Source organism: Hypomesus transpacificus, chromosome 13, assembly GCF_021917145.1.
Source record: "Hypomesus transpacificus isolate Combined female chromosome 13, fHypTra1, whole genome shotgun sequence".
Classification (NCBI taxonomy): Eukaryota; Metazoa; Chordata; class Actinopteri; order Osmeriformes; family Osmeridae; genus Hypomesus; species Hypomesus transpacificus.
In genome coordinates this window covers 9,608,216-9,625,708 of record NC_061072.1, presented here as the reverse complement: position 1 = coordinate 9,625,708, position 17,493 = coordinate 9,608,216, and the positions used below count along the sequence as shown (strand labels likewise).

The 17,493-nt window shown below is 46.7% G+C and overlaps 1 protein-coding gene across 7 annotated transcripts in view; it reads right to left on the bottom strand.

The window, feature by feature from the left end:
* Positions 1 to 17,493, bottom strand: part of LOC124475542 (rho GTPase-activating protein 44-like) — a 41,233-nt gene that overhangs the window by 5,606 nt on the left and 18,134 nt on the right. For 2 of the 7 annotated variants that reach the window (XM_047032240.1, XM_047032243.1), the window contains exons 1-16: positions 11,264 to 11,471; positions 10,060 to 10,099; positions 9,100 to 9,219; positions 8,820 to 8,896; positions 8,280 to 8,391; positions 7,957 to 8,033; positions 6,840 to 6,957; positions 6,643 to 6,711; positions 6,458 to 6,539; positions 5,999 to 6,126; positions 5,725 to 5,836; positions 3,814 to 3,895; positions 3,586 to 3,666; positions 3,045 to 3,158; positions 2,625 to 2,716; positions 1,911 to 2,091 (exon numbers count right to left, since the gene is read on the bottom strand). In XM_047032240.1, coding sequence (XP_046888196.1) covers positions 1,911 to 2,091; positions 2,625 to 2,716; positions 3,045 to 3,158; positions 3,586 to 3,666; positions 3,814 to 3,895; positions 5,725 to 5,836; positions 5,999 to 6,126; positions 6,458 to 6,539; positions 6,643 to 6,711; positions 6,840 to 6,957; positions 7,957 to 8,033; positions 8,280 to 8,391; positions 8,820 to 8,896; positions 9,100 to 9,219; positions 10,060 to 10,099; positions 11,264 to 11,334 — 1,556 coding nt within the window. In that variant the 5' untranslated portion in view covers positions 11,335 to 11,471. Of the gene's footprint in view, positions 1 to 1,910; positions 2,092 to 2,624; positions 2,717 to 3,044; positions 3,159 to 3,585; positions 3,667 to 3,813; positions 3,896 to 5,724; positions 5,837 to 5,998; positions 6,127 to 6,457; positions 6,540 to 6,642; positions 6,712 to 6,839; positions 6,958 to 7,956; positions 8,034 to 8,279; positions 8,392 to 8,819; positions 8,897 to 9,099; positions 9,220 to 10,059; positions 10,100 to 11,263; positions 11,472 to 17,493 lie in introns of those variants that run through there. The other 5 variants (XM_047032242.1, XM_047032246.1, XM_047032241.1 and 2 more) reach the window with 4 other exon arrangements.

The following is a 17,493-nucleotide window of genomic DNA, read 5'->3' as shown; positions in this document are numbered from 1 at the left end:
GTTTGGAATATCGCTAACTCAATGACAAAACAGTTGAGAGGTTTTGTGTGTTGGATTCTCGTTATTGGACCTATTGTAAGAGGTCCATCCAGTGCCATGCGACGCAAAGGTGCATTTAAGGAAACAATTTACGGACAATCTCACACAAGAACTTGACAGCAGCTATTTGGCACCACTTTGTCAGCACACTGTGTGAAACATTGAACTATAGGAATCCAAGTCACTTAAGTGCACAACCCTGAAAGGAATACGAACAGACAAATGTCAGGGAGAACATGTTCTCCCTTCACGCTTTTAATGTTTTTGAAAGACGCCTAATGACAGATCAGTAAAGGACATGAAAAGAGCAGTACAGTACCTTTGTATTTTCCTAATGCTGCTTTGGAAGAGGAGAAATGTAAAAATGAGGGGTAAAGGTCATGAGTAACTCCCTGGGCTTCATGACAGCATCACTATCAAAGCATCACAGTGAGAGTGTCTGGGGGTCTGTTGAGAACCAAGATGGTGGCGTGGCAGGGTGGGGCTTGGTTTAGAGGGGGTTGTGATTAGAGTCATGCTGAGAGTAATGAGCAGAGGGATTCAAGGGGTGAAGATGTACCATCCCTACAGATATCCAAGTCCTACCGGGTAATCCAATTATCGCTTCATTTAGTGCTAATTAGGGCACAGTTTCCCAATGGGTACCAAAATACCACAAAATACCACAAAATTAAGCAAGTTAAATGGATCAGCGGAAGTTTTACTACAGGGTGAATAAATGACCACGCATTCTATGGTGTGTTGAGAAACACTTCACTCAATAGCAATACAGCACTACAAGCCACGTAAAGAGAAAAGTTGAACATAAGCCTAAAAGAGATCTTAAAAGAGAAAACTAGGAGTGGCTGGACAGAGGTAGATGTCTCCTGACATGTTATCAGCCTGTCCAAAGCAACAGAACGCTCCCTAACCTGAGCTACTGGCTATGAAAGGGTGTCTGTTTCTAATGAAAGCCGAGCCCTATTGATTGGTCCCAGCTCAGGCTTGGCCAGGTTTAATGAGCTGAGCTTATGTGGTCCCTGGGCTGGGGGGCTCAGACAGGCTGCTCTGCTGGGCAGGAGCCGATAAGACGGAGGTCGTTTTAAAAGAGAGAGCGAGAACATGATTGACTTGAAACTAATCCTCCTGACCGAACTAGAATGGCTACCTACCTAACGTCACAGACCAAACTCTTCATTTCATCTCCCCTTCTTTTCTCACTCTTTTTTTTTTTTCTTTCCTTTAGTCTTTTCTATTTCTCTTTTTCTCTCATCCATTCTGTCTTGCCCTTCAAATAGCTTCGGGGAGGAGACGTCAACAGTGAAGAGAACTGAAACCCTTCACTGAGTGAGAGAGAAAAACACAAGACTGAACTCTTCACCGAGTTCAACATTGTAGCCGAGGATTTTGATCAAAAGAAACATTCATATCCGCAGCCTTCACACAAACATTTTTTTCCTGTCTACCAAGAAGCTTTTGTGCCACAAAATCCTTCTATCCGGAGTCTGCCCAACATACTTTACAAATCTGAAACATTCATATTATCATTCCTAACGCACGGCCTGGCTAATGGTTCAGGTTCCAGGTGTGAGTAATGGAGAAACAACAGGAAGGAAAGCCAGTGGGCAGAGAGCAATGGAAGATTTGAGAGTAATGAGAAAGAGAGGGTTGGAGAGGAAATGGAGAGAGTGAAACAGAGTGAATGAGGGTTGGAGAGGAAATGGAGAGAGTGAAACAGAGTGAATGAGGGTTGGAGAGGAAATGGAGAGAGTGAAACAGAGTGAAAGAGAGGGTTGGAGAGGAAATGAAGAGAGTGAAACAGAGTGAATGTGAGGGTTGGAGAGGAAATGGAGAGAGTGAAACAGAGTGAAAGACAGGGAGCTGTGTCGTACCCGTCCTTCTTATAGAACTCCAGCATCATGTTGTCGGTGGCAACGCTGAGGGGGCGTCGGCTCTGGTCGTTATGCTTGCGGTCGGTGTGGTCCATATCCGGGGAGGGCATGGAGCTGTAGTTGGCGTTGTGGTTGGTGTGAACTGGACTGCCATAGTTTCCTGTCACGTTAAACTCAATCTCTGAAAGTATTAAGGAGAGAGACAGATATCGTCTACGTCATCCAACAGTTTTATCCCGTTGCAAGCTACATTGTTGAAGTATGTAATTGAGGTCACAATGAACTTAATTTTGTCTTCAAAGTTTGTTTTGTCTCTTTCTTGCTCATATGTAATTTATTTAACAAACGTCTGTTCTGGTCCTTTAAGATAACCGTATGTCACTCAAAGACAGAGCGTCTGCAATTTGGAGCGCTGGGTGGCTCACCGGTTAAGAGCGTGTACCATGTAGGCTGAGGCCTGACCACAGGGGCCCAGGTTCCATTACAGCTCAGGCTGGCTGCATGTCCTCCCCCTTCCTCTCTCTCTCTCCTTCATTCCCAGTCCCTCTACACTGTACTCTATCGTCCCAATGAAGCAAAATGGCCTGAAAATATATGTCTAAAGACGTGTCTGTACTTGCAGTGGGTGGAACAAGCACAATAAAGCTGTAATATGAAATCCTAATGGATGAGAGTGGCAGGTCTTCCTGTCTAATGGAGAGATCTCGTACTCACCCCCAGGGAAGAACCAGTCGGCATGCTGTATGATTGGCTCAATGATGCCTACGATCTGCAAGGACACAGTTGTCATCATCTCAGTGATGTTCCTGCAGAGAAAGGAGAGGGAAGAGACAGTGGAATTATTCTACTTTGACGCAAGAGTGAAGTCAAGGCTAGACAAAAGTACCAAGGCAGAGACAGTTTAATGCCAGTTATTTTAGAGAATTGTCCATTAAAATTCAACTTCAGAGTTTCCAAGCGATATCAAGTTTAACAAATATATTAATTGTTGAAGAGCTTGCTTCACCTTTCTGAATAGGTTCGAACATTTATTTATCTTTTTTAAATATCTATAAGCATTGTTCATCTTCAAATAGTTCTTTCTGGGTGGTACTGAGCTGTCTGTGAATGACAGAACAGAGATCCATGTCCTACCCTTCATCATGAGTCCACAGGAGGTTGGGGCCCAGGACGATTGCGATATTTCCAGGGGTCATCTTATTTGCATCCTGGTACTCGTTCAACTTGGCAAGGAATTTGATTAAATACCTGTCAAAACATTGACACAAACATCAAACAATAATAAACTGATGACCACGTAATTCATTAATTATTCATTTATTCATTAACGTAGGATATTAATAATGTCACTGGTAAGGACAGATATAGACCCAGAGCCCTGAAGACAGTGGTTTATGGCTCATTCTCAAATGACTCATAGCTTTAGGGAGCATCCAGAAAATCATTCCAGTGAACCTACATTAGATTTTCACCCCCTCCCCACCCAAAAAAAGCCCTAAAAATTATCCTCTTTGTGCAGTTGCATGATGACATTGTCATGTGCTGTGGTTTCTCATTGCTCTCATCCTCTCACCAATTGACTTTTGATCATGTGACAAAAAACCCTCAAGATTCTATGAAGTCGGTGCTGTAAAAAGAGGAGACAAATGTGGCATCATGAGATAAGATGACTCACTTGAAGTTGTTGCTGTTGGCCATGGGTAACTGCTCGCAGGCTGTGAGGAGAGCCTGAAGTCTCTTGTCCTGGTCTGGAATACTGGGAGGACAAACAAAAAGCAAACCCGTGTAAAAGGAGTATTATGTGGTCTAAGGACCAGTGAGCTCATCCTTTTAGGAAAGGGAAGTTTACTGTGAGGACATGTTTTTATCTAAAACAGAGAATTAAGTGTGAAAAGAGGCTTACTTTGAAGCTTGAATCCACTCTTCGTAGAGTTCAAAGGTCATCAGTGGCTCCGGGAGTTCACGTAGGTATGACTTCAAAGCACCTGAGACACAGAGGATGAATATCAACTTAAACAATAGACTGGAAGTTTCAAGTACAATTTGTGCAACAGCAACAAACTATATCCAGAGGAGAATCTCATCCTATTGTATATTTCCAAAACACATGCTTGATAGAGGGATTAGTAGTTGGCCAGGACAGAGGTCAAGTCAACAGACAAACACAAGAGTAACCAGCTCTGTCCTTTCAGGAAGCATGTGGGTATAATGCTGGCTATTCAATAAAACGGTGCATAATTTCACGAGAATGATTTTGATTTTGTATGTAATTTCGTATCGTAGATGTATGGAATCATAAGAGCCGTGCTTATTGGACTGGCACTGACCAGAGATCATCATGAGCTATGAGTGACAAAGTCATTTCCTTTTCCATCAGTACTGATAAGGCCGGAGGGCTGTAATCAGCTACTCATATTATTGTATCTGCTCCCCTTTATGTAGACCCCTCTGTCTGCTTCCCCTAGGGATGCTGGGGTGGGTGACTTATGAAGCCAATAGGATCCCTCAAAATGTGGCAGTACTGATCACAAGGCAGTGGCTGTGTTATTATATCTGTGTATTTTTATAGAACATGTCTATAATATGTGTATTTGTAACTGTACGGTGTGTGTGTCTGTGATTGTTTGTGTGGATGGGGAGCACTAACTAAACACATTAAATGCATGCACCTCCAGGGAGGGTGTCTAACTCCTGTTAACGAAGGCTCTGCCGTGGTGTTGATAGCGGTGTCTCTGGATTGTGTGTGATGCAGAACACAAAGCTGGGTTGACACTACTCTCCCCTCAGGCGAGGGGTCACTAATGAGCTGTACTGTCTGTACGGCTGGCCTGGATCTGTGAGCACCATCTTGTTAAACATGGCTCCATCAGAGAGCAGCAGGGAACCCTCTTCTCTAGACTCACTCAGGGTCTCAGGGCCTCATTTACTAACAGGATTGTGCCTATTTCAGGCGTAAAATAGCGGGTAAAGACATAAAACCGTATTTACAAAGGCAGCGCACTTGAGTAAAAACGCAGATTACCGCTGCTGGGGAGGGTATAAGGGAAAGTGGGTGTGTGCCGCAAAGACATGGGAGGAGAGGTGTATTATTTCCTTGTAACATGTTCATGTTAGCTGTAACTTCGTGAACCAATATTTCTATCTCCTGTTCGCTGAACCTTCTTTTTCTTTTCCTCAAATCACCCATGGTGGCAGTAACATGCAGGCGATTTCTCCCGTCTTTTAACGGCGCACTAATTAACACTAAAGGGCGGAGTAAGGCGCTGATTGCCCGATGAGGATCTGGTTTGATAAATACCACGCAAAATGTGGAAATACACTGTGCGCTATTTGTGGTTGGGCAAAGTCGCAGATTAAGCTGCGGTCGCAATGTTAGTAAATGAGGCCCTCAATGTGGTGCAGAACAATTGTATGTACAATTATACAAAGGTATCCAAGTAGCATACTGCCTTAGCTCAATGAGATATTAAGTAGATTGTAGGGTAACTAGGATCTACAGGCCTGCTCTGTGAGTGAAACAGATAAGGAAGATTCTAGCTTCTAATGTTGCAAATATTTCTCTCTTATAATGTGTACCACCGCAGGAAGCAAATCACTTAATCTTAAACATAATCTTATCAGCAAAATTTTATCAACGGAGCCCGCCTGCATCGACATGTCAAATTAACCTTTAGTAGAGACTTCCGTTGTAAGGTTGGCAGAAGTCTTCGATATTCTAGACCGAAATGTAACCATGGGGACAGGTTTTAGGCTAAACGGGGGGGGGGGGGGGGGGGGGGGGGGGGGGGGGGGGGGGGTTGGGGTGGTGACTCACCTGCAATAGCATGCGGATCTGCGGAATACTCCTGAACATCCATCACCCCACAGTCCAGAGAGGCTTTCAGCTTCTTCAGTTTGGAGGCCGAGGGTGCGACTCTGAACAAGCCCTGATAGCAACACAGACAGAACGAAACCTCTTCTCAGACTGTGTGGCATTGCATCATTTGAAATATACGATACCGTACCTTACTGTGAACTATGTATTAAGCGGTTTAGTTTCGAAAGAGATGTTAGAAAAGATAGTGATTCAAAGCAGAGTGCACACTGACCTCTTCCTGCATGCCACACTCCAGCAGCATGGTGACGCAGGCTTCGATGGGGAAGGCAATATCTCTCCCGCTGAGGGCCAAGTGCTCCTCTAAAGACTTCCCGTAGCACGGCTTCTCTACCCATGTCTCTGTAGACACACACACAGACACACACATAAGCACACAAACATAAACGCACACAAGCACACAAACACACTCAGGGTTTACACAGCAGGCAGGCATGTCGTTATCTAGTGATGTGCCAAGGCGTTAATAGACTTTTAACAGAATTATCTTAAAAGGATGCTTATTGATCTAATGGAAACGATCTCATGCGGCCAGAGATGGGCTGGTATTGTGGACATCCACACCAGTGGCCTGCCTGAAGGACCAGGTGAGGAGAACGTGTCAGGGAGGGTGTGTTAAGGAGGGTGTGTTAAGGAGGGTGTATCGGGGAGGAGAGACGCTGGGCAGGCTCACCCTGCTGGGCTTTGATCTGGGGCAGAACACTCTGGAGCAGCTCCAACGACTTCCTGTGGTACTCTGCCTGGACCTCTATCAACTGGAGACGAGAGGAGAGGAGGAGGACAGGAAGACACAAACACGGGTCAGGAGAAGCAGAGAGGGCAGAGAGCCGTCCAAGGTGTGTGGGATGCTCTACTCACTGTCTGAAAATAGCTTGCATAGTCGATTTCTTTGGCCACAAAACTGTACATGTCCGCTGATAACTGATCCTGGGGAAACACCAAAACAGAACCTTTACATTTGAAAAGCTGACTGCTTTATAAGTGTGGTTAACATCAGGAAGTGCTTAAGGGAATGTGAGGAAAGGAGGTGGGGGGTTATGAGGGGGGGGACTGACTCGACAAATTTCCATCCGATTGGCTGCCTCCTCCATCTCTTCCCTGTGGTGGTCGGCCTTGGCCCCTGTAGCCTGCAGGTTACTGGAGAGACCTGAAGATTTGGATGACTGATGAAACCTGAGGGTTGGAGAGCAGGAGGGGGGGAAAGGGGTGTTGGAAAAGGGGGGAATAAGGTTAAGTTCCAATTTTCATTCATGCCATTCATTCAGTAATTTATTTATTCACACACTCGCTTGCTTGTTGACTCATTCATTCTGCTCATTCCTTTTTCTCCTTCACTTCTACTTCTCCCTAGCCTCACTCCAATTCTCTCTCTCTTTATCCTACTCTGGTCGAGGAGTGTGTGTGTGTCTGATGGGGCAGAGTCATCGAGCAGAGATAATGTTCATCGCTGCCAGGGGAACTCAGCACACACAGTGGGGCGCTGGGAAAAATTGGCTCAGATTTGGGTCAGCACTGGACCTTGGAGGAGAAAAAATCAGTTGAAGCACATTTTCCCAGCATCACAGCCCATAATGTGTGTGTAATGACAGTGAGTCAGCAGAGAGAGGCTGTGGTTATGTCCATTCCTCAGATACAGACAGAGCATCGAGGTACAGTGGGCCTGTTCTTCACAGGACTGTAAAAGCAGAAGACCCACAATAGGTGGTGGAGATGAAAAGCGACTCAGACCAGCCTTGGTCAGGAAGTGATGTCAAGCTTTCGCATACATTTTTATGGACACTGAATGGACACTGGTCGTAATTTGTAAAATGCTGACATTCAACCAGCACTGTTGACATAGGACTAAGACAAAGGAAAACACTAAAATTTAGCATGGAGAGTTTTGGTCCAGCCTATTTCCGGCCCGGCAAAAGCTTCAGCTGTATATGCAACCATATCTCAGTGACATTCACCTGGAGCCTTCCTTCCAGCTATTCACAGAGGATGGAGTTTCCCCCAGACAGGACAGTGTCCAAGTCACACACAGCTTCACACACACACACACACACACACACACACACACACACACACACACACACACACACACACAGTAATGAACACACTCCTTCACACAGAGACACTTTGATAAACATCCAGTTCAGTGAGCTCTCTCTGTCAGCAGCTAGCCCTCACCGTGTGCGTGCAGAGTCCATGTCCAGCACCAGTTTAGCTAAATGTTTCCTTTGTTTCTGGATGTTGGGGATTTCCACCTGAGAAAAGACAAGAGGAATACTGAAACACAACAAAGAGCTCTATTCATCCACTTAATCTCTGTCTTGTGGTGTGGTGTGGGAGATGTGACAGAAAGAGACACGGTATTGTTATCAGAGGTTTGTCACCTGCCATCACTTATCTGTAATCTAATGATTCATTTCTGTACAGAATGTCTTGAGCAATGTGTTTGCAGGTGGCTGTGATATTCAAGAGTTAATGGCAGTGGGACGGATGGTTCGTACCTCTGCCAGTTCATACAGGGGCTCCACCACATCTCTCTCGATGGTGAGCTCAAACAGAATGAGCTCCTGGGCAAGTTTGTCCTGTGTCTCGCCACACAGCTTCAGCATTTTTCTGAGGTAGCCAAAGAGAGGGCAGAAAGATGATCCCGCCCATGACCAATCAGAACACTTCAATTAATTCAGGAAGTGTTACAAACTAGGAAAGTGATTAATTTCCCACATATGAAACAGTCAGTCAATGAATAACAGCTACACGGTAGGGGTGTACACAGTCAGATAATACAAAATAGTAAAACTCATTAGTTTGACAGGAACGCATTATTTATTCAAGTGTAGTGACCCTTACACATACTAGGCAAATCATGGATCATGAATCATATCTGGTTCACTGGGTGACACCGCAAGCCTTTCCAAGTCATTGCTCTTTGGAAATACACTGTGATGGATGTGTCACACAATCAATCTGTAATTTCAATAATTACTCCTAGTGTTCAGTGCGTATGTCTGTTTGTGTGTCTGTGTGTGTGATTGTGTACTCACCCCAGAAGACAGTCGTCCCCCAGCACAGCAGCCCCCTCCACCATACATTGTGCGAGTGTCGTGAGAGGGAGTTTCTTCTACACAGAAAGAAGAACATAAGGACAGAGTCCAGCTCTCTCGGCTGGGAGCAGAGATATCTGGGCTGTCTTTCCACTCTGGACGCTCGCTGTCTGTGTGACCTGCCCGGCATTGGGCTCAAGCTCAGTGGAGCCGAGCCAGACAGACAGATGGACAGAGGCCGGAAAACAGACGGTCACAGACGGCAGACATAGGTACTCACCGAGGGCGATCTGACAGACTTCTTCTCCACATCCACGCCCTGCTGGCCCTGCAGACAGGCAGTAAGCTTCTTGTGGGTGCTGTGGGACACCTGCTTGACAAGCTCCAGTCGCTTCTCCACCTGCCAGGGGGGACACGGCCCACTGAGATAGGAGCCACTTCACACACACATCCATGTGGATACACACTCACACACATGCACACACTCAGACACTCACTAACACTCACACACACACATACACACACTCAGACACTCACACACACACACACACAGACACATACATACACTCAGACAGTCACTTATACACACATGCATCATCATATATTCCCACACTCACTCACACACACACACACACACACACACCCCTCCACATGCACACACACTCAAGCCCTCAGTCACACACATTTAACTCCATCGAACTCCCTCAATCTCACACACTCATTCCTGTAAAGAATCATGTCAAGCCTCCCTATGAGTCAGCCCAAGCACATAGAAGGACAGAAGAAGTGTACATGCGGTACAAAGGTAAGAAGTCGTCATGTGGTGACAGCACTAAGTGGTGCCTAGGAAGGGTTCTCCACTGTTTCTAACAGCCATCGAAAACCAATCTGGTGGACCTGATGTCACTACCATCCATTAATCTGATCAATTGCAGCTTGACAGTCTCAGCCAACCTGATGGGGTGCTCTCGATGTGTCTCATGCTTAGAGGGACCGTTTTGGAGCTGATTAACTTGGGGGTAATTCAAAAGCAATTTCACACACAATGGATGTGTGGAGATATACTGCAGGATGCTTGTCTTCAGAACAGGCACAGCACAGGCAAAGCAGTCCTACACGCACGCACACACACACACACACACACACACACACACACACACACACACACACACACACACACACACACACCCACACACACACACACACACACACACACACAAAGCCTCATTGTGCATCTTACCTGGAGGAGGTCTTCACTTAACACTTCCGTTTTTTCAGCCCTGTAATGAAGAAAGAGGCCATGAGGGTGGAGTGAAGATACATTACGTAACAAGTTATCAGGGGAAAACATATATTGCTGAATCAACATCATTACATCATTGAGTGCAATTTTATGTGCATGATTAATTACCCCGTTGAGGCCTTGTGCTTAATCATATGTTGATATTGAGTCCTTGCAGCGCTGAGTGGGAAAGGATCATAACTAGGCTACATAACTATCACTTGGCTGACAAGATCAAATTTGGTATATCTTCGACACATTTAGCTGAGTGGTAATCTGGCCTGGTCTCCAGCCTGATCCTTATCACTGGCTCTCTGCTAGCATTCACCCAAATCTCTGCGCAAGGTTTGCTACTTCCCAAAGTCACACAGCCACTTTGTACAGCTCAAGCAGACGGTAACGCCAAAGATCTCAATCTTGAGAATGAATGCATTCTGTTGGGGAGGGCATGGGGGATGCAAACTCACGTCCCATGCTTGGCCAACGCATGCCTCTCATCCACTCTCTTTTACACATTCCACGTCCATTCAGTCATCAACACTCCCCTGAATGTGTTTAACACAGACGAGTCACATGTCATGTCAAGTAAAATGAGAAATAAGGTAGGATCCATCCTGATTTGAAAGCGCGTTGACTATCGACCACAGTATCAATCAGTGCTAGGCTTTCTCTCCTCTCTCCCTCTGCCGAGCACACGCTGAAGAAGTGCACAGTCACTGTCTGCCGCTGCTCAGCTTCTCTCTGGTCGCTGTTGCATGAATGGCAGACAATCCCAGAGCCAGCTCCCCCCTCTCCAGTGACCCAGACACCACAGGGCATACAGCACTAGCACAACTCATCTGTTCCTCCCACGGTCACCTCACACAGGGAACACACAGGCACAATGGACGAGCAGACAGACCCTGGTGCTCTTGGGACCCCTTGCTGGTCCTGGAGGTGTATATCTGCATTCGATTCTACACAGCATCCTCCAGATCCGTTATAGCACAATAACATTCAAAATATATCATATCCAGCTGTCTTGTCACTATTGATCCACATGTCATGTGTGAAAGTTCCCTTCCCCCCTGACATACAAACATACACCTCCCCCCAACACACACACACACAAACACTATGAACTGAGACCTAAAGTAGACCTGGCTGGAATGGTGAGACTTACAGTGCATTGCTGTTCCGACGTGAGGTTCTATTCCTGGAAAAACTGCCTAGCTTTTTCTTCCACATCCCCATAGCATGTGGGAGGAAGTGTGTGCAGACTGACTGGTGTTAGAAAATGGCAGAGCCAACAAGAGAGAGATGGAGAAATAAGGGGAAAGGTAAGGAGGGTGTGCCAGGGGGACGGTCACCTTAAGAATGAGACCTGTCTGGTCTTTTCTCTCTCTCATCAACCACCCCTACTCCACTCCACCCTTCTGTCACGTACATACACTCCCCCTCTAACTGTGGGCCGGCCATTGGACCTGAACAGCAGTGCATAGGCAGGTAAAGGTATTGGGAGTTATACAGAGGGAGATTTCGCAGCTCAAAATGGTAAGGCAGAGAGGGCGACGGCCAAGAGGCAGAAATGCCGGGCTCTTTAAAGCAGCGCCTCCATAACTCAGGCTGTTTCTATTCTCAGCCAACCAGCCCAGGTTATTGATCTGGGTGATGAATAACAGTGGGGAAGCTGGAGCAGAGGCTTTCTCTCGTTCCATCTCCAGCCAGGCGGCGCAGGAGCCTGAGCCACAGCAGCACCCTGCCTGTGGGGGCGTGTCAGGCACTGCTCAGCACTTAGCTAATGAAGGCAGGTGTGTGTGTCTGTCTGAGAGAGAGAGCGAGAGGGAGAGAGATAGAGGGAGAGAGAGAGAGAGAGAGATAGAGAGGGTGAGAAAGAAGGTGAAAGAGACAGAGAAAGAGAGAGAAGTCCGCATGAATATGCTTGAGGGGTTTTGTCTGACTATTAGTGTATTTACTTAACCTAATTTATGAAATATCCCAGATCAATTCAAGTATGTGAGTTATTTCTTGGAAACAGAAGGGATCTTTCCTGAGCCTGTGTGCTGTGGCAGGCTCTCTCTCCTGGACGGGACCCCTAAGCTGTTAGCCACTGGGAAGCTCATGACAGAGATATACACTGCTGCATGAAGTCAGCCATGAGGTCATGACTCTCTTACACAAACATGGTCACGGTTTAATATGCAGATTAGTAATCAGTTTAACTTGACACACTCACACACACAGTCACGCACACACACACTCACAATAAGTCTTTTCTCTGTGATATATTCATCCAGCCCAGGTCTGGGGCTGGTCTGTCCGTCTTCCTGGAAGGACTGTTTGATCGATGGCAGCCAAGCTGGGATAACAGCAGCTACATCACCCTGAGACCAGGCTCAGACACACACGCACGCACGCCCAGACCCATCCCTCTGCAGCCCTCTCACTCTGAAGGTGACATGACGAACGAGGGGCTTCAGCAGCGTTACACTACACTGTCTCCTAGGGAACAAGCTACCCCCCCCCCCCCCCCCCAAGTTAAACAGAGACAAGACAGGATGACATCATCAGTACTACCAGGAAGCTACCTAACCGGTGGAACTCCTTCGTTCCTTGACAATACAGCACAGTCCAATGAATATCTGATTAAGCTAGTAGGCCTATAGTTTAGCTACTCCTCGTGTCTGTGTGAAGGTTTGATTGAGTTTGAACTGCTGCGCCCTCAATTACCACCAGGAAACATTTTCCCCTCTTGACTGCTGTGTGGTGGAGTTCAATGACCTCAACATGCAGTACATTAAACCTCAAGAACAATATTCAATAGGCTGACTACAACCAGGGAAGCATCCTCTCAGTACTATGGTCTCATCCTGTATTCAGACTACAGCATAGTAATATCATAGGAAAATATTAACGTCCTGAAAATAAACACAAACACACAGACAGGACACAGTCTCCGAGAGAAGCTGAGAAATCGGAGGCTGCCTCCTCCGAGAGGAACAGCCCACACATGACAGCTGTTGTGCTATCATCAGAGCTCATATTAGAGAGTTCTCTGCAGACTTGTTTTTTTTATTTTTCTGGCCCATATTTAGCCAGGAAACACACACACACACACACACACACACACACACACACACACACACACACACACACACACACACACACACTGTAATTTACATTTAGTCATTTAGCAGACGCTCTTATCCAGAGCGACTTATAGTAAGTACAGGGACATTCCCCCTGAGGCAAGTAGGGTGAAGTGCCTTGCCCAAGGACACAACGTTATGTGGCACGGCGGGGGTATCGATCCCGCAACCTTCTGATTACTAGCCCGACTCCCTCACCGCTCAGCCATCTGACTCTAATTTGAAGGGAACAGAGAGAACAAGTCAAAGAGAAGAAGAGGAAAGTATCGGAAGGAGGTAGGAAAAACACGATGAGCTGTTGAGGGAAAAAAGAGAATATTGCAACGTGCTGGAGATTGGGTGATGAAACACAGAGGCGCAGAGAGACGGGCGAGGGAGAGATAGAGATGAGGCAGCCTGAAGGAGGCAGAGTGTCAGCTGTATGTGTTCTGCTGACGCATGACGTGGGGATTGAGCCCTTATGGATGGTGTAGGGACCACAGCTGAGGAGGGGGGGGGGGGGGGGGGGGGCAGTATAGCATGGACGCCCCCTTTAGAAAAACGCTCAACATGCTGGACATATTGTCCACGGACGTCAGAGGCAATGGAACAGTGTATAATACTACTCACAACTAAAACTAGAATGTCACAGAAGGCAAGTGCAGTGTGTCCAGTATGGTAGGTCCAGAGATAGGGTTCCGTTCAGACTGCAGCTCCTTATGCAATGGCCTCGTCTCCATGCAGCATGTCAGAAGTTGGATTCTGTACAGTATGACTGTATAGACTGAGGCTGAGTGGAGCAGAGCAGGGAGGAGAAGGGAAGGGCTGTGCAGCAGTTACAGCAGTCCAGGACAGAGGAACACTGCTGCAGATTCTGATGTCATACAGGGAGTTCCCAATGGAAGAGAGAGAGAATGAGAGGGAACAGTGACAGAGAGAGAGAGAGAGAGAGAGAGAGAGAGGAGGAGAGAGAGAGAGAGGGAGAGAGAGAGAGAGAGAGAGAGAGAGAGGAGAGAGAGAGAGAGAGAGAGAGAGAGAGAGAGAGAGCAAAACAGAGGTGGGGAGAGAATGCTTACTGTTGTCCTAAACCCAATCACACACTTTGATGCACTTCAGTGTAGTTCATTTTCAACCTTTCATACAAAAAATACATAAATAACTAACAAACCCCAAAGTTCAATCAACATCTTGGATGCTAAAAGTACAGCCTATAAAAATGACTGACACGCTACCTACATGCTTGATTGAAGCCAGGCAAACAAATAGCTAACACTCCTGAGTAGATAACTGTAAATACGATAAGCTGTCTGCAACCTGTGGCCTGGCGTGACCTCCACCAGTAAATACAAACTGGAGGCTTAGAGCAGGATAATGAGAACGACCAGTTTTTCACACAGATGAACGGATGAGTTACATTTACATTTAGTCATTTAGCAGACGCTCTTATCCAGAGCGACTTACAGTAAATACAGGGACATTCCCCCCGAGGCAAATAGGGTGAAGTGCCTTGCCCAAGGACACAATGTCATTTGGCACAGACGGTAATCGAACTGGCAACCTTCAGATTACTAGCCCAATTCCCTAACCGCTCAGCCATCTGACTCCCAGTGGATGGGAAGGAGAAAAACCGAGGTTCAGAAAGAACACAGGCTGAAACAGACTGCTAAGAACAAGACAGACAGATAGACAGACAGACACAAACACACATAGGGAGCCTAGTCTCATCACGGATGAACCAATCCGCCAAACGCTTCACCTCACTAAGGCCTTCCTGTCTGAGACTGAGAGGAGACCTTGCGTCTGGCAGTCTTGTCTCTCTGCTGTTTGAGACATCACAATAAATGGATGCTAAATGCTGAGCAGCCTTTTAATCAAGTGACTCAAGCTCGTTAGTGTGCTGTCGCTGAGATCCACTTCCTGTAACTACTGTTAGATGGCCTTTCTCCGCATTAAAGGGGAAACCCCCCACAGCTACGAGCGAGAGCTAAATCCCTTTAAACTGCGTTAATCAGGGTTAGTGTACAGGAGGTTCAGGGCTGATATTCTGTATTGCTATCAACCCTAAAGAAGATAAGCTCTACGGCAGTACTTATTCAGTACTAGCTGGCAACAGCTTACCGGTAGAAGAGGGAGGAGGATATGTGTGTGTGTGTTGTTGGACACGGTAGGGGCCGGAATCAGGAGCAAAGCCCAGCACGCCAGCTCACACACAGCCTGAGATGCCATCGTTCCATTTTGTCCCTGTGGTCTGCCCCCTGTGGCTGGGTGGGCGGAGCCTCAGTCAGGCTGCTTAATGGACAGAGCAGGTTAATGAGAGTGACAGAGCTCGAGACTGCTCACTCTGGTTCTCCCTTCCTTCCTCTCTCTCTATTGCTCCCCCCCCCCCACCCCACCCCCCACTCACGTCTCTCTCCCCCTTTTCTCTCGCTACAGACCATTCATTGTTTTTTTTATGTTAATCTTGTATACTTATGCTTATAAAACAACATAGAGAATATAATATATACATACAGATATATATGTCTACTGGATATTACCACAGACTCTACACTACTATGCTGTAGTGGGTTTAAGTTAGTGAGTTGGTGCACTAAAACAAGACCATGGTTCTCTGGAGGGCTGCCAGGCCATCAACATAGTCAGATTTTCCCGTCTCCACCGTCTCATGACATCTAGGCATGATTACGCCGATGTCATTCATGTTTGAGCCTCCCAGGGCTAAAGTGCTCTTAATCACACTATTCAATTCCACAATCAGGCTCCCAGGCACCTGTCTGCCACGGGGCCTCCAATCAATAAAGCTCTAATCATGCCTGCGCTGCATCGCTCTGACTAGCAGCGGGATATGACAAAGGCACTGCTGCATTTTGATGGAAACGCTTCAATTTGTGTCTGTGCACTGCTTAACATTCTCCACAGAGACAGAAGCAGGAACATTACTACACCAGCAGGAAGAACCCTTGGACATTCCTCCCCTTCTACCATGTCGAACTGAATATCTGCCACCGGATCAAAACGGATCTCAAAAAGGGTAACTGGTTCAAGGACAGAAGGCAACCCCCCCCCCCCCACCACACACTTTCTTCCAGGTGAGGGTTAGATTTACCCAGCATGCTTTACTCTCACTGCTAACTGGGAAAGTGGGGGGTGGGGGTTGCCATGGTGACAGGCGCTTCACTCAGAGGATGGATAAAGCCCTGGAGTGGAGGTGTCGTCTGAAGATGAATGCAGCGTTGAAGTCAACCGGAGTCTTTTTCTTTAATGAAAAAAACATTGGGGTCCTAAGTGAGAGTGCCAGATAGAGGCCAAGCATTCATTTGTCCTCGCCACCCAAGTTAAGATCTGTATCTCTTTTTCTCAAACACACACACACATCCTGCTCACACACACACACACACACACACATCCTGCTCACACACACACACCTCTTCAAGGTCATCTGCTCTGCTGTAATGTGTGTAGGAGGAGAGGGGGTGTAATATAAAACTACATCATGGAATCTTTAAACCTGCTGGGTGTCCCTGTCAGATAAATAATCAGAGAAAATGTTAATCTATTAGCATGAGCATACATGTTCAGTAGTGTGTGTGTATACTTCACAAATCCCTGCATGGCCCTAGTTGCTCTTTATATGTAAATAAACACGACTGGATACAAAAATGCAGACCTGCACTGGCAGATGAAGGCAGTCTGAAAACGGCAGACATCCCAAGAAAAACACCTGGGCACTCGGCCTGAAAAAATCCACTGATCCTAAAATGTTCTAGATGAGCTTTGTGAACAACCCCTCCCCCCATTGTTCAGTGGATTCTTCCAACAGTTATATCACCCTGAAATCTCCCCCTTTGCAGCACGGAACATGGTTCAGTCTCCATCTGACCTCACAGCCCAGAGCACACACTGCATAGTAAACAGTGACTACGTCTTAAGGGCTCAGCCCGCTGGCCAAGTTAGTTCAGAAAGACAACAAATTGAAGTCTTAACTACCCTTCCAGGGTCTTGCTTATCCAAACAGCCTTGGCCGGGTTTCCCAAATTCGTTAAGAAGCTCTTAACGCTCAGAGCTTCTTAAGAACGTTCTAAGAGCGTTCTAGAGCGTTCTTAGAACGCTCCTAAGAAGCTCTGAGCGTTAAGAGCTTCTTAACGGATCTGGGAAACCCGGCCCTTATCTTTCATTCCAGAATAAGCACAGAAAACGGTCTGGCCATTCACGTCGAGCGGCATCTGACCCCACTACCCATGGCCTGGGATGAGGAGGCAGAATGAACAGCATGGGGAGAGAAACA